Raw genomic sequence first — 17,138 nt, 5'->3', positions numbered from 1 at the left:
AAGGAAGGAAGGAAGGAAGGAAGGAAGGAAGGAAGGAAGGAAGGAAGGAAGGAAACTTAGTATAGTCATGGGCTCTTTGGAATATAACTAAAATAGGCCTACTAGTTATCTATAAAACGGAGACACCCCCCCCCCCGACTTTTCATCTGCACTATTCCAGCCTTTAGGTTCATGATTAGTCAACAATTTGTTTGGCTTTATGTGTTAACTCTTCTTTCAACCACCAGGTTCCATATGCTACCATGATGCCAACTGGACCTTCCTGAGCAAACAGCCCCACCAGTGTGTCCTGGAGCCCTGCTTCCCCAGAGCACCGACCCACTAACGAAAAAGAGAGACAGGCTAGGAGTATGGATTGACCTGCCAACGCCCATGTTCAGTGGGGAAGTAATTACAGAAGCTTTTAAAGATTTTAATTTTTATTTATAAGGTGGAAATATTGACAAGACCATAGGATAAGGGGGGTACATTTCCACACAGTTCCTACCACCAGAACTCTCTAGCCCATCTCCTCCCTTGATAGTTTCTCTCTCTTATTTTTTTATTATCTTTATTTATTGTATTAGAGACAGTCAGAAATTGAGAGGGTAGGGGTGATAGGGAGGGAGAGAGAGAGAGAGAGACACCTGCAGCACTGTTTTATCACTTGCAAAGCTTCCCCCCTGCAGCTGGGGATCAGGGGCTTGAACCTGGGTCTTTGCACATTGTAACATGCACTCAACCAGGTGCGCCACCACCTGGCCCCTCTTCTCTATTCTTTATCCTTTTGGGAGTTTGGACCTGGGATCATTATGGGGTGCAGAAGGTAGAAAGTCTGGCTTCTCTAATTGCTTCCCCACTGAACATGGGCATTTAAAGATTTATTTTTTATTGGATAGAGACAGAAATTGAGAGGGGCAGGGAGAATTAGGGAGAGAGGCAGAGAAACACCAGCAGGTCTTCACCACTCATGAAGCTTTCCCCGTGCAGATGGGGACTTGAACCTGGGTCCTTGTGCACTGTAGTGTGTGCACTTAACCAGGTACACCACCACCTGATTGTGCGTGTGGCATTAGAGGGAACAGAAACAAAGCACTGGGGCTGGGCAGTGGCCACACATTTCATTGCTCAAGGACGGGTTCAAGCTCCCAGTCCCCACCTGCACAGGGAAAGCTTCACAAGCAGTTGCTGCAGGTTTCTACCTCTCTCTATCCTTCTGTCTCTATCCAAAATAAGTAAATTAACAACAACAAAAGTCCTTCCATACCATTCACTGTGAGTTTGGCCTTCTGTGAGTAGGTGGAGCCAAAGTGGTTGGTGATGACACATTGGTATCGGCCCTCATGCCCAAACGTGACCCGGCGAAGGTGCAGGATAGTGGTGTACTCCATCACCTCTCCATCCTGGGCACGGACATGGGCAAAATTCTCCATGTCTGCGTTGGCCAGGACCTCATTGTCCTTCTTCCAGGCAAATGTCATGGGGGAGCTGCTGCTGCTGGCCGCTGAGCATGTGAACCGGATGTCCTTGCCCACCACAGCCATGGTTGTTGCTGGCTGGGTAATGATCTGAGGCTTTGGGAAGTCATCTGGGGAGAGAAGAATTGTTAGCTTACCAGGGCTCTTAAGGACACACAGAGAGCAGCTGCTGTCCAAGCTAACAAGATACTGCATCCAGCACCGAGCAGAGACCAGATCTTTGAGCATCCCTGTACATCATCAGCACCTCCAAACCCCTGTAAGGGAGTCACACCCTGGATATTTGGCTTTATGCAATTATAGATCCAATGGCAGTTATCATCTATGACCAAAGTCCTTAAAACAAATCGACCAGTATTCAACAATTTCCACAAAAAAAAAAACCAACGAATTACTTTATTTGCTCATTTTAACACAAAACACATAGCCACAAACCACCAGACAGCGGTGTAGGAAGTCTTTCCACTGGGAGAGCACAGACATGCATGCCTAAGGTTCTCAGGCCCCAGGCAGACGTGGACCAGAGTGGAGCTCTGGTCCATCTCTTTCTCATATGAAACTCTCTCATATGCAGTGAAATGAAAAACAGAAAACCAGCCATGATTCCACGGGCCTTATTCCAAAAGGGGTGTGGATAAAGGGCCTCAAAAGTTAGAACAAGGACTTGTAACAACAAAATAAAATACCATTTTTTTAATATTTATTATTGTAAAGAGGCAGAAATTGAGAGGGGAAGACAGAGAAATGGGGAAAGAGAGGCACCTGGATCCCTGCTTTACCACTTGTGAAGCTTTCTCCTTGCAGGTGGGGAACAGGGGCTTAAACCCGGGTCCTTGTGCACTGTAACGTGTGCACTTAACCAGGTGTGCCACTGCCTGGCCCCCTCGTTAAGGACTGAGGACCCACACTAACAGGAAATGACAGTGCATCCACAACAGAGGTCCTGGGCAAAGCATGGGAGACCTAGCTGTTGAAGTGACTTAGCCTCTGTCCAATCATTAACCACTTAATTAACCAGGAAGATACATGGCTACAGAAAACACACTTCACAATATCTTGCAGTCCTTGTGCAGGACCTTGTGCTTCTTACTATGTACTACTACCCCCGGGCCCCCAAACCGTACACTTTAAAAGGGCAAACTTTACACTATGTGAATTATATTTCTCTTTAAAAACTTTATTGAAATACTTATAATTCACAATTTGAAGTGTATTAATCCATTGTTTTCAGTATAATAAAAAATGTGGACATCACAATTTTTTAGATATTTTCATGCCCTCAAAAGGGAGCTATTTATTTATTTTATTTTTAATCTGATACCAAGGAATGAGTGCCTTGTGCTTATAGACCACTGAGTGGCCTCCCTGGCCCAATTGTTTATCTGTTCTACATACTGGGTAGAGGGAGGTGAAGAGTGAGAGACAGCAATACACACCTATAGCAGTCCCTCTGGTGTTGTCCATGGTGCTCCCATATGGTACTGAGGAGCCAGCTCAGGACCTCATGTACAAATAAGGCATGTGTTGTTCTACCAAATGAGCTTACCCGAGCTATCTCCAGGACCCCAAGTTTTGTATATTTAACATATCATTTCTTCTCTCCCCATTCCTCCTCATTCTTAACTCCCAACCCACCCAACAGGTTTGGACATTTCATATGCATGGGATTATATGGCAAGTTCAGTAGTTGACTTCTTTCACTTAACATTCCAAGGTTCATCTATGTTGTAGGACTGATTCCTCTTTATAACCTATGGCTCCGTTACAGCTTAGTTATCTACCAGTTGTGGGTATTTTGGTCTCATCTCCTTTTTGGCTGTTACGACTCATGCTGCCTGGAATATTTATATCCAAGTTTTTATGTGAACCCATGTTTCTGCTTCTGTTGAGCATATGCCTATAAATGGAATCAGTAGGCCATAGTTCATTTAATTGTTTAAAAAGTCTTCCATATTGTTTCTGTAAGTGGCTGTATCAGTTTTAACTCCCAACAGCAGTGTAGGAGGGTTCAACTATCTCCTCTTCCTCACCAACATTTGTTATCTGACTTTTTGATTCCAACTATCTTAGTATGAAATAACTATATTTAAATTATATAAGTGGTTACCAGAGAGAGGGTTGGGTGGGGCACAGGGGCTCTGGAGATGGGGATGGCGAGTTGTGTATATGTATATGTATATGTATATGTATATGTATATGTATATGTATATGTATATGTATATGTATATGTGAAACTATCATTATATACCCCTGAAATCTTATAATTTTTGTAAAGCAATGTTAAACCAATAATGATACTTTTCTTTTTTTTAAATATTTATTTATTTATTCCCTTTTGTTGCCCTTGTTGTTGTAGTTATTGTTGTTGTTGCTGGATAGGACAGAGAGAAATGGAGAGAGGAGGGGAAGACAGGGGGAGAGAAAGACACCTGCAGACCTGCTTCACCACTTCTGAAGTGACTCCCCTGCAGGTGGGGAGCCGGGGGCTTGAACTGGGATCCTTGTGCTTTGTGCCACCTGCGCTTAACCTGCTGTGCTACCGCCCAACTCCCAATACTTTTCTAAGTGAGCAGTTTCCACAGAGCTTGACTCTGACCCCCCTTCTTGGTGTTTTCATAATTCCCACTAATGCCTCGTTATTTTAGTGCAGAGTCTGAGCTATGATGCAAAAGTAGAGACAAGAAATGTGAAATAACTGTTGTCATCTAAAATACACCAACACCATGGATGGAAGCTGGGTGTAGCATGACAAAAGCCCTACATCTTGGACCAAAGAGAGAGATTATGTCCTACACAGACAACTAGGAGGAAGGGATAAGAAGTTTCATTTTGGGAGTCGGGCTGTAGCGTAGCGGGTTAAGCGCAGGTGGCGCAAAGCACAAGGACCAGCATAAGGATCCCGGTTCGAACCCCTGCTCCCCACCTGCAGGGGAGTCGCTTCACAAGTGGTGAAGCAGGTCTACAGGTATCTATCTTTCTCTCCTCCTCTCTGTCTTCCCCTCCTCTCTCCATTTCTCTCTGTCCTATCCAACAACGACAACAACAATAATAACTACAAAAATAAAACAACAAGGGCAACGAAAGGGAATAAATAAATAAAATAAATATTTTAAAAAACCCAGAAAATATAATTAAAAAGAAGAAGTTTCATTTTACAGAGCTCCACAAACAGTCAAGGACCAGACATGTGGTGATCAGCTATTTTGTCCCAGGAAATAAGAGCTATGAACGTTCTTATAGTCTAGTCTACAAAGCAGTTACGTAAGACTGAGCAGCAAGGAAAAGTCCCTTTTTGTGGTTTGCTATCACACTGGTAACATTTTTAAGGCTTCTAACTAGGCTAGATTGGGAGAGGATTAGATCCTCCTGCTCTCAGAATTGGTGATGCTGGTAGTGGGGTGGATTCAGGAAAGGCAGATAGTTACTTGTATCCTGACTTGAACAGGCACACTGGCTACTGCTGGGGCCAAAGGATAGATCAGAGAAGTGGAGCACAGGGATTACCATGCCACACAGTAGGCAGGGGAGCCCCTGGTGAGGATCACATGGCAGAAGGGACACACAACTACCCAGAAATGAGTCAAGGCATAGGAACCCTATTCTCATTCCTGCATAGAACAGCAACCATGAACCATTCAAAATCCATCTCTTTAACCATCTGACGCTTTATCATTTCTGCTTGAGTGCAGGGGTGTTCATATATAGTGTGATAGCGTGGGTGGGTGTGTGTGAAGCACTTCCTGTGCTCTTTGCAACCAAACTTGGATCCTGACCACCCCTGTTCAAAAAGATGGCAAGAGCTACATTTCACAATCAGATGGGGCGGGGGGGAGATCAAGCTACAAGTGCAGATATTTCAGTGGTTTAGAGAAACAGCAAAAGTACAAGTCAATATCAAGGAATTATTTCTACTACAGTAACTATTCTCCTGAGACTTGTTCTTCCTGTATTTAACCTTCCATCCTTGGAGTTGGGAAGAAATACACACTAAAAATGTCAGTCTCGTAAGTGAATAAACTCACAACTAAAGCCACAGAGCAGAGCCCTCTTAAAAACAATACAACCCTCCTCCTGTAATTGATTATTCTGATTTGTAATTGAACCACTTCATGTGCTCTTCTGATGAAACACATAATACTCCGAAAACCACATAATGAGGCAACCATCTAGTAAATATTATGTGTGGTTTCGTGGAGAGTAAGATGCATCCTGCAGCTGACTGGTAACCATGGGTTAGGGTTTACCGTCATCCCAGGAATCACTCCCACGATGACAGTCCCTCCCTGGCCTCCTAGCCCTTCATGATACAATATCAGAGAAGACCATCTTACCACACACAAAGTTCTCAGGCAGCACAGCAAAAATGCTCTGGCCTTTCAGGGCTTCTGGGTGGGCACAGGTGGCTGTCACCAGGGGTTGCAACATTCTGCCCAGTAGCCATGGGGGCAGCCACTTCAGCTGGCAGTCACACAAGAAGCTGTCACTGCTGATGTGACTGAAAGAAAAACAAAAGGGACATTTGAGGTGGGGCTGCAAATCAATTGCCTCAGTCATCTTCCCCCCTGGATACCAGTAAGCTGTAATGGGAAACTGTATCTCTCGGCTCCTCTCCCATGACCTGTTAGTATTTCAAGGTAGTGATAAAATACAAGTTCTGGCTCGGCAATAAGTTAGAGTTAGGACCCTTCCCCCCTCCCCCCACAAACACATACACAAACACACTTAAAAAAAATTATTTTGGATGAAGGAGACAAATTGAGAGGGAGAAGTAGAAAGAGAGCAAAGAAGAGAGAATGTGCCTTGCAGTACTACTGCGCCACTTATGAGGCTTCCCCACTGTGGGTGGAGGCGGGGGGCTCGAACCAGGGTTCTTGTGCACTGTGACGGATGCACTCAACCAGAATACCACACTTAGTGTAGCAGTGACCTGAGGTCATTCATGTTCTCGGACACTGCTCCCTGGGACCCTGAGGAGACCTCCAACCAGCTAGTGGTGATAAAAATGCCCCCTTTTGTGCCTTTTCCCACTCTCCCAAGCTACTTGGGGCTTCCAAACTCAATCTGACTTTGATCTAAATTCTGAAATCCTAAGAAGAGCTCTTTTTTTCTATAGTTTTTTTTTTTTTTTTTAAATTGGCAACGCTGCATGTTTTCCTACTTCCAGATGTAGGCCCTGCCAACGTGCTTCTCCCTTGTTTGTGTATCCATCTCCACACCAGCACTGTTCAGGAGGCCAGCAGGACTCGGCCCTCGCTCCCTAAATAGTGCTTGTTAGTTAATTGCCACTGCCCAGGGAGCATGAGAATGCACAACTTTGGTTTTGTGAGGCTCCAACCAAAACAGAGAATATTTTCTTTTTCATTTCTCAGCAACTGAGGATAAGCTTTTTCAACAGAAATCGGAATCGCCATCTCAGCGGACATTCCTTCCTGAGAAGTCACTCAAAACTCAAAGATAAGTCAACCAGAGAGTCTAGCTGCCCTGCATCTGGAAGACCTAGAGGTCCTAGGCTAACAAAGGGAGGCAAGCCCAGGACAGGGTAGAGATGGGAGAAAGGAACTGCACTAAGTGCTGTTGCAATGAACTGCCTTTGGTACATGGGGATGAAAACAGGACACTCGTCTGCACACAAATCCAGACTGTCACGTGAGCCAGCCTCCATCTGCCACCATTTTCCTCAGAGCAGCCAAATAAACTGTTTTTCTGCTTTTCTTCTATTTCACTCTAGTCTTCCAATGAGCAGAGAAATTATAAACAGACTAGTAAACAGCAAGAAGAATGAAATTTAAGCCAGAGAACCCAAGACGGGATAAATTAAGTGAAATCTATTCTCTCCTGTTCCTCATTATTCCCACATTAGCTAGACATCTTATTAAAATATTTTGGGAAGTGCTTTTTTTTCAAAGACTTAAGTGATCTCAACGTTACTATAACAGGAGCATCTTCCCACATGCTACCACAGAACCAGCACTGATAATGTGTTTTCATTTGATGGGCAGGGCAAGTTCTGCTCCTGGAGGTACTTGCAAGGTTGGCCTGTTGAGTTTTTGCAGGTGACAGACAGGTCTCTCCTAGCTAACCACAAGAAAGTGGTGACTCACACTCAGCATGTGGAGGGCTTCCCAGGGCTGAGCTGTGTGTGGACAGGCTGCCATGAGAAACCCATGAGGTGGAGGCTGGGCAGTGGTGCACTGGGTTAAGCGCACATAGTACAAAGTAGAAGGACCCATACAAGGATCGTGGTTCGAGCCCCCCGGCTCCCCGCCTGCGGGGGTTGGGGGGGGTCATTTCACAAGCAGTGAAGCTGGTCTGCAAGTGTAATACTCCCTATCTTCTCCTCTCTCTGTTTTTCTCTACCCTATCTGAAAAAAAATCAGGTGAGGTGAAGAGAGGAAAGGAACTCTTCCCACCATCAGAAGTGCCTACAGCATCCTTCTGGGGGCAAGTGGTGTGACTGCCTTCTCTGTGTTGTCAGCAGGAAAAGTTTGGGTACTGCACTTGAAAGTCTAGAGTAGGCACTGAGCTGGAGGAATGAGATGGGGGAGGGGGAACAGGAAAACTTTTCATTTGAGCCACAAGAACAAATCGGGTGAAACAAACTGTCGGAAATATGTGTAGAAAGTGTAAAACTTCACAGTTCACTTTGTGTGTTTGTTGGGTCCATCTGCATTCCCTACAGTGAAACCCACTTCAAAGAGAGGTGATTAGACCTCAGATACAAGAGGTCCATGGGATGGAGAGAAAGCCCTCCTCAAGAGTGAGTTAGGACAGGGAATGGATGAAGCCAGACAAGACGATGTGTCTTGTGGTTCCTGTTACTTTAAAGACAAAGGCTAGGCTGGGAGACCAGACAAAGGCTGCCCCAAGGCTCTGCTGATTCCTACACAACAACTTCACCAAATGAAAGCACAGTCTGTGCTAACGGACATCACCTTCTACGGCTCCTGCTTAAGCCACCCAACACTCTACTGGCTCATGCTGTGCATTTTCATGATTCTGAAACAAAGTGTGTTTCTAATCACCACTGGTGGAAATTTCCCCAGAGGATGACTAAGTGTGCTGTATAACCTGCCTTGTTGCAGTGCTGGAAGAAAGTGACCATTTCTCCATCAGGAGATTAGGCCCAGAGCTAGCGACAGCTGGGTATGTGCAGGCATGGATGGAAGTCCAGGCAGGGCCAAGGCTGTGTCCAAAACCACACAGACACACAGTGGGAGGGTCCACGTACCCGGAAGGGTCCTGCTCTTCCCAGTAAGAAAACTATTACTCAGGAGACCTGCAGTCTCAGGAGGGCAAAAGAAAAAGGCCTGCTTGTCCTCCTTTCTCTCAAAATACTTTCCTTCCATGTAATCACGTATTTTTATTTGCACTTGAAAAATCATTATACTTGAAAAGTATGCTTTATGGTACTTGAAAAATTTCAGGGAAGGTGAAAGAAACATGTACTCATCTCTCACATTTGATACTGAGTGTTTGCAATGCTTGCTTTCTCACCTATCCCTGTAGGCTTTCTTCTAAAATGCTCTCTGATCACTTCCTCCCTGAAATGAGAGCTATGGCATCCTTTCTTCCTATTCAATCTTACCCCAGAGGCAGGCATAATGCTGGAACTGAACAGATGGAAGAAGCTTAGAATGTTTTAACTTTCTGCAGTCACTCCCAGGTTCCATGTATCACCTCTCCAAATGCTCTCATGCTAAGACCGCAGTCCTAAGAAGTAGTATCTATTTCACAGATGTGCCATTACAACAAAGGAAGCATCATAGGGACTTCAGCTACTGCTGCTGCCCTCTCTTATCCCCAAGGAGCTTGCTCTGGTTCACAACTAGCCATGAGAGAGCTGAGCCTAACCGCCTTCACTCCCCGCTCCCAATTCCTCCCCTGCTCTGTCAGAAGTGGTCTTGGCATCAGTCTACAGAAACAGCCATTCCTTGGCATCTTATCATTTGGCAGCACTTATGTGGGGCCGGGGGGGAGGGAGGGGGGAGTGCAGGAGAGCAGGGCAGTCGCATCTTAGGAATATTATGATTAGAATTTCTTACTTGAATCAAGGTATGAGAATAAAGGGCCAGAGTGAGAGCTCGCTTAGATAGTGTGCTGCTTTGCCATGTGCATGACCCAGTTTAAGCTCAGCCCAGCCCCCACCACACTGAAGGAAGCTTTAGTGCTATGGTTTCTCTGTCTCTAACTGTAAAAAATTTTAAAAGGGGAAAAGGGGGGAGAAGGCAGTACTGGGATAAGTGCACATAGTGCAAAGTGCAAGGATCCCAGTTCAAGCCCCCGGCTCCACACCTGCAGGGGGATCGCTTCACAAATGGTGAAGCAGGTCTGCAGGTGTGTCTTTCTCTCCCCTCTCCCCCTCTATCTTTTCCATCTCTCTCAATTTCTCTGTCCTATCCAACAGCAGCAGCAGCAGCAGCAGCAACAACAACAACAGCAACAGCAACAGCAATGGGGAAAAAAGATGGCCACCAGGAGCAGTGGATAACCTTGAGCTCCAGTGATAACCCTGGAGAGTAAGTAAATAAATAAATATTTTAAAAAGACCTTAGAAACTGAAACATTAACTACCTAGAGTAGCAACTGTGCCAGAGACTAAGTAAGCTCTTCTAACCTTGTCAGCCAAGGGGCTTACAAATGAAAATCTGTAATGGCAGCACTACTACCTATAAACTGCTATGGGAAACAGGTCACCCATAGACCACCTCTGCCTCAGTCACTGTCTGCAGCGCTCTTCAACGAAGCCCCTCCCAATAGAGACCCGTCATATTAAATTAATCTTTACTTGACATAGTTAAAGGTGAGTATCCATTTCACAGAACAGCGTTCAAGCCACATCACTGAGAAGAGCAGCTAGTGTACCACAGCCTGAAGGCCCACTGCCTGTTGCTGTAAGAACTGACTGACTGGCTCAGAAACCACACTTCTTCATGTATGTCCTGTGTGATATACATGGCTGCTCTCTATTATAGAAGAGCTGCACTGTCAGGACAGAGACCCTATGGCCCATAAAGTAGAAAGTTTTACTATTTAAAAGAAAGTCCTTTAAAAGAAAAGTGTGCTGTGGTCTGGGAGATGGCGCAGTGGATAAAGCACTGGACTCTCAAGCATGAGGTCCCAAATTCAATCTCTAGCAGCACATGTACCAAAGTGATGTCTGGTTCTCTCTCTCTTTTTAATTAATAAATAAATAAAATCTTTTTTTTTAAGTGTGCTGGGAGTCGGGCAGTAGCACAGCGGGTTAAGCGCATGTGGCGCAAAGCACAAGGACCAGAGTAAGGATCCCGGTTCGAGCCCCCGGCCCTCTACCTGCAGGGGCATTGCTTCACAAGCAGTGAAGCAGTTCTGCAGATGTCTATCTTTCTCTGCCTCTCTTTGTCTTCCCCTCCTCTCTATTTTTCTGTCTTATCTAACAACAACGACATCAGTAACAACAACAATAACAACTACAACAATAAAACAAGGGAAACAAAAGGAAATAAATAAATATTTTAAAAAAAACAAAATAAATAAAAAGTATGCTGACCCCCTCACCCAAAATAGGTTTTACAGGGTTTTTTTTTTTTTAATATTTCTTATCCTTGCTACCAGGTTTATCTCTGAGGTTCGATGCTAGCACTACGAATCCATCACTCCAAGCCATTTTTTCCCTTTTTTTCTCACCCCCCCCTTTTAATTTTATTTGATAGGACAGATAGAAATTGAGAGAAGATGGGGAGAGAGAGAGATAGACACCTTCAGGCCTGCTTCATTGCAGGTGAAATGTTCCCCTGCAGATGGGTAGTGGGGGCTTGACTCCAGGTCCATGCACTCAGTGGGTGTGGCACTGCCTACCCCCCCACCTGCACTTTTTTTTCTTTTTCTTTATTGGGGGATTAATGGTTTATAGTCAACAGTAAAATACAGTAGTTGATACATGTGTAACATTTCTCAGTTTTCCGCATAACAATCTAGACCTCCCGCCCCCCAGTCCTCCTCCACCATCATGTTCCAAGACCTGAACACTCCCCCCCCCCCAGAGACCATCACTTTGGTGCAATACACAAAATCCTTGTTTTTTGCTTGTTTGTTTTTTAAGTCACACAATTATTAATCAGCACAACTATATAGCTGTTACATAAAGTGAGGCACAATGTAATTAAAACACTGCTCATTCTGAAAATGTCTACTCATGCTAATGAGAGCCACAGAATCTGGGTACTTACAACTCTTTAAGATTCTTCATTTTCACAAAAGCATCAACCTGGATGGATCTGATTGCATTCTCACCAAGGTTCCTACAAAAGAACACTTTTTCACTTACACCAAGAAATCCTGTGTTCCCTTCAAGTCAGCAGCATGTTTGAGCCAAGAGGTTTGGAGGGATTTTTCAGGACAGCTCTGGTTTTACTGATGAACCAGAGATACTAGCCAGACCCCATGTTCTGATTCCTCTGTAAGTGGGATCATTTCACTCAGATGGAATAGCTCTGGACCTGAGCCAGCCTTGGGGGTGGCTCCCTTACTTGACAGCAAGTAAGTAGGACAAAACTTCCCCAACAAAATTAAGGTCAAGATGAAATCAATTCAGAATCAAGTACTGGAAGCATCTGCCCCAGAGTGTAACAAAGTGAATTTCAGGTTCAACCTCTTAGTCCCGTGTGAGCCCAGGTGGCAATGTTTAGGTGTTTTAGTGGAGAGTCAGCTGGGGCTAGGACAAAGACCCCTGGTGTGAGGGGGACCAGGAGCTTATGGGGTAGTCAGGGTGTTAGGGAGGCAGGCAGGAGGAGGGATTATTCACATGCTGACTGCATTTATCACGAGCTCACCCACTGACCATATGTTCTCTGACTGTTCCTGGCATAGGCAAAATAAAGGGCAAAGTTGAGGCTAACTTATAGTGAGAAGGAAGCAGCTGGCGTTTCCAAATAGCCTGTTTCTCGGTTTACAAAGATCTGATTAAATTGCTAGCAGGCTTCTCGGCAGCCACATTTGGCAGGCCTGTGGATCGGGGAAGGTCTGGCAAGATACTCACAGGTGCTCCAGGCCTTCCAGCCCTGAGAAGGCTCTCTTAGCCACGGACTTGATCTTGTTTCCAAACAGATTTCTGCCGTTTCCAAACATCCAGAAAAAGAGAAAGAAAAAAAAGGGGGGGAACAAGGACAGGTTGGGGGAGAGAAAACACACAATTAGAGTAGTGGTAGTTGATATGTCTGCTCAGTGAGAGGCAACAGGAAATCTGACCTGCACTGAGATTACAGGTCTGCAGTATGCAGGTCTTCCCTTTCTGAAATGAAATACTCTTATCTTTATTAGAACTTAACAGTGATGACAGGTCAGAATTGCATGCACCATCTCACCTAAAAAGGCCCCTTGCGGTATTAAATGGAAATTATCGTGTCCAACGTTGGCTGTCTCTCTGTAGGACCACCCAGGGGAGGTGAGGAGGTGAGGTTCCATGATGGCCCCATGGAAGAGAGGGGCCATCTTATTTCAGTGGGAAAGAGAAGCATCAGAGGAGATAATGCAAATGTTGGAAGTAAAAACTACCACTCACTTCTGAAAACTGAACTCTGGAGATAAATCTCCCAGAGGAAGCTAGAAAAGGGCAAGAGGCCACCTAACTCTTTGCACCTGAGGTGGCCACTGGTGGCCAGGCTGCAGCCACAGTCAGCAAGTCCCACCACAGGGCACACTGCAGCACACCAACCTCTACAGTGAAAGCTTGGAGAATATAATTTAAATGAGAGATACAGAGATAAAGACCAAAGCACTACACATCTCTGGCTTATGGTGGCGCTGGGGATTGAACCTGGGACCTCAGAGCCTTGGCTGTGAAAATTTTCTGCTTAATCACTATGCTGTATCCCCAGCCTCAAGAGCTTAGATCTTAAATGATGCCAGTGGTCTGAGGTTCATTAAATCCCAGATGGATAAGTCCTCAAAGCTCAGCCTCCAAGGTTATCTAATACCTGTACCTCCTGGACTGCTCTGCTACTCATGAGAAGGGGATGAAACTTCCAGGCAATTCTAATCCCATAGGAATCCTTCATAGGAACTGTCAAGAGTTCTCTCAGAAGCCCCAATCTGCTCCATCCAAACACAGAAATGAGTGCTTCTCCCATGGGACTGAGCAACTCAAGGGAGAGTTTATGGATACAGTGGCAACTACAGTGTCCCGGACAATGGTCGGAAACACCACTAACATTCTGATTTTCCCCTCCTCATTCTTGGGTACTCTGATGAGAGCCCACCAAGGCCTTCTGACTCCCATCAACAGCTGGAAAACTTGAAGGAAATGTGGACAAAGTGAGCTTGTCCACCAACATGAAGCATGTGGGCTGCAGAGGCCAACTTGTGCAGAGTCTCAGAACTGCAAGGCCTGAGACAGGTGTCTGAGCAATGGGTTCAGGGGCCAGAGCAGAGCCACTGGAGAAAGCCAGGGTACAGCAGACTCTCAGCAGGAGGAGGTTGTTCTCGGCCAGGATGCCACCAAACATCAGGAGAAAGATCCTGACCAAAGGCCAATGGTCTTACTTCTTAGCCTGCATTAAGACTGGAACCCTCAGAGAGCCAGCAAGCATCAGTCATCTTGGAAGGAGAAAAGAGAGGAAACAGAAGCCTTGTAGAAAACCAAAGATGGCAGGACAGCCCATTAGACCCTGAGCTTTGACTTAATTGCAAAGGGGGCCCTGGGAGATTTCCAGGAGAGAGAAAAAAGAAAAAAAGAAAAAAACAGGACTCGGGAGTTGGGCGGTAGCACAGTGGGTTGAGTGTATGTGGCGCGAAGCACAAGGACTGTTTTAAGGATCCGATTCGAGCCCCTGGCTCCCCACCTGCAGGGGGCAGGGGAGTCACTTCACAGGCGGTGAAGCATGTCTGCAGGTGTCTATCTTTCTCTCCCCCCTCTGTCTTCCCCTCCTCTCTCCCATTTCTCTGTCCTATCCAACAATGACGACATCAATAACAACAATAACTACAAGAATAATAAAAAAGGGGGCAACAAAAGGGAAAATAAATAAATATTTAAAAGAGAAAAAACCAGGACTCTACCTTCAGGAGAAAGGATCACAAGTAGAACAAGCTCTTCAACGCCAGCACCACAGACAGAGGGAGGGGCTCTCCACCTGCTTCCCGGGACACTGAGCCTGAGTGGTCACTTCAGCCCCACCAGACTCCTCCCAGGTTCTCAGTGGAGCAGCCCTCATCAGTAACTGAGTGTAGCCTTCCCACAAAGCCAATGCTATTTCCTGCCTTCAGGGGGTAAGGGGCAACCAAGTAACGCCCCCCCCCCCACAAACACTTGCCTTTCTCTAGGAGGCATTCAGTGTAGACCTAACAACAGTCACATCCTGAGCCCAGCAGCCTCTCTCACTCTGAAACCTTTGTTTTAAAACAAATAAACCAAAACACACAGCAATCCAGTGGCCATGCTAACTGAGGCTCCCTTACCACAGAACCAGGCAAGCAAACAGCGAGGGGCAGGGAGCTCCACGAGAGCGTTGCCAACGCTTCTCTCAGTGCCTGGCTGAGTCCCTGTGCCCCAGGTCCTAGTAAAACGCACTGAACTGTTCAGTGAAATTTCCCATAAACCAGATCCAAGACAAGAGCTGTGCTTTATTTCATCCGTTAAATATTAGTCACATTGACCTCTTTTACAACAAAGGCAAGCTATTACTTCTAATGGTGACAACAGCAGTAAAACAAATTCTCAATTATGCAAGAGCTAATCATCCTGTGGACGTATTAAAATAGGTCCTTACTTTCTCCCAGTGGACATCTGGGGCCTGGGGTGATGCTCAAACCTGTGGATTGTGCTGGTTCTCATGAAAACCGGTGCTGTGCAAAAGGGGGAGCTGGGACAATGGAGCAGGGTGTTCATTCTGACCCACACGACAGTGACAGCGGCGAGCTGAGACCTGGCTTTTCCTGATCAGGGCTCCTGGAATAGGATCAGCAGGCCTGACCTGACCCACACATAGTAACCCCAGGAGGTCTTCTACTGGTCTTCTCACCTACCTCTCTGCCAAACCAGCCCAGCTCTCCCAAAGGCCCGTGGGCTCTCTGTGGGCCCCACCTGATCCTATTTAAACATTGGAATTTGGGGATTGGGATGCCCTATCACAGGGTATAGCAACTACCTGCGTCAGTCAGCTCCACCTCACAGGAATGGAGCAGCCTGGCCTCAGAATCCAATTGTACATATTCCTTCCAACGCTTTCCCTGGCATATGTCAGCCCTGTGTTACTCAACACCCCTCCTCCAATCAGTAATGTCAAGGAGGACTGGGGAGCAGGGGCCAGGTACCTGCATCAGTCAGTCCTCTCTGGCACTGCCCCCCACTGCCTCCTCCTCAGTACTAACTCCTTAGTCCCAGCAGGTGTTCCATTATCTTAGAAGTGGGGCCGGGAGTCATGGAGTGATATCTTCATCACAGTCCAATCAGGCAGAAAAGGCCCCACAGAGTCTAGGAATACTCCTGCCCTGCTAGAAATATGCAGCCTGAAGAACCATCCAAGATGGCTGCATTAAGCAGCTGTAAAAAAATAAGGACAGGGCAATATCCGCCCAGTGTTCACAGAAGGAGGCCTTTTATGGCTCTGCTGCTCGCTGCTTCCTTTCTTGGAAAACATTTCAGTTTAGGTCTGGCTTTTGGCATAGCAGGAAGGACCCCAGGTTCTTGAACAAGTGAATGAAGGCTAGAGTTTCTCTCTTTGCAGTCTTAGGTAGATCCAAGAACACCATCCATCAAGCACTTCAGAGGCAAACCCATGCCAGAGCAAAGGCACTCAGAGTGCTGGCAGCAACCCACAGGAGGAATGAGTTTGTGCTCCGCGGCAGTCATGGAGGGAGCCCCTCTCTGTGCTAACATTCTCCTCTGCTTCTCGTCAACCCAACAAACTTGCCACTTATATGCGTGAAGCAGGATTTTGGCTGTGTCTCCCCATCAGGGCCATGCAAAAGAGTTTCCACAGAGCACTCTGAGAAGACAGTGGGGAAGGAGAGGGAAGCAGTTCTGCCTCCACCCTCCCTTCCATTCAGTGCCTCCTTATGCACAGGCCCTCCCTCCCTTCCTTCCTTCTTTCCTTCCTTCCAAAAGCACATCAATTTCTGAGCAGAGCTGTGCACCAGGATCATGGGAACCCTCTGTTGTCCCTTTTCTTTTTTAGAATAGGAGCAATCCTGCTGTGTAATTTCATCTCTACCTCTACCCACTTCCCATTTCACAACCAAGTCAGACAACTGGGAACCTAAGCCACACATATAACATCCTTTTTTTTTTTTTCCTTATTCAATCCAAGAAGATTCTTGCAATCTGACCACAGTATCATCCCTTCTCAATTGTCGACTGCATGTATTTAATCACACTAAGATGTTGTTGTCATTGTCCCCACTTCCTTCAATCATGGACATCTGGCTTTTTTTTTTTTAAATATGTTTCCAGTCTGCAAGCCTGAGATTCTCTGGTCAGTGTGGCTGGAAACTGTACTTAACCACATTCCTTGGAGTCCCAGGACCAGATCATCAAGGAGCCCAAAGTTTTCAGAGAGCCACTGTCAAACGGCACAGCTCAAGTGAGGAGTGCAGGTGCTCTGCTGACTTCTTAAGTTTAAATATGCTCCCGTAGTTGAAGTAGCAGAAACATCAAGAAACAAGAGCACCAGGCTATAAACTTAAAACCAGGAGAACAGAACCTCACAG

General features: G+C 46.0%; 1 protein-coding gene across 5 annotated transcripts in view; it reads right to left on the bottom strand.

Annotated features, from left to right (window-relative positions):
- The window catches only part of LRIG1 (leucine rich repeats and immunoglobulin like domains 1), a 139,345-nt gene that overhangs the window by 8,963 nt on the left and 113,244 nt on the right, over positions 1–17,138 (bottom strand). For all 5 annotated transcript variants that reach the window (XM_007520626.3, XM_060202914.1, XM_060202916.1 and 2 more), the window contains 4 exons: positions 12,472–12,543; positions 11,663–11,734; positions 5,789–5,952; positions 1,247–1,567 (listed from right to left, as the gene is read on the bottom strand). In XM_007520626.3, the coding sequence (XP_007520688.1) occupies positions 1,247–1,567; positions 5,789–5,952; positions 11,663–11,734; positions 12,472–12,543 (629 nt within the window). The remainder of the gene's footprint in view (positions 1–1,246; positions 1,568–5,788; positions 5,953–11,662; positions 11,735–12,471; positions 12,544–17,138) is intronic.

The sequence above is a fragment of the Erinaceus europaeus genome, chromosome 12 (assembly GCF_950295315.1).
Source record: "Erinaceus europaeus chromosome 12, mEriEur2.1, whole genome shotgun sequence".
NCBI classification, from domain to species: domain Eukaryota; kingdom Metazoa; phylum Chordata; class Mammalia; order Eulipotyphla; family Erinaceidae; genus Erinaceus; species Erinaceus europaeus.
Note: the sequence above shows the minus strand (reverse complement) of the source record. Positions and strands in the feature narration are given on the sequence as shown.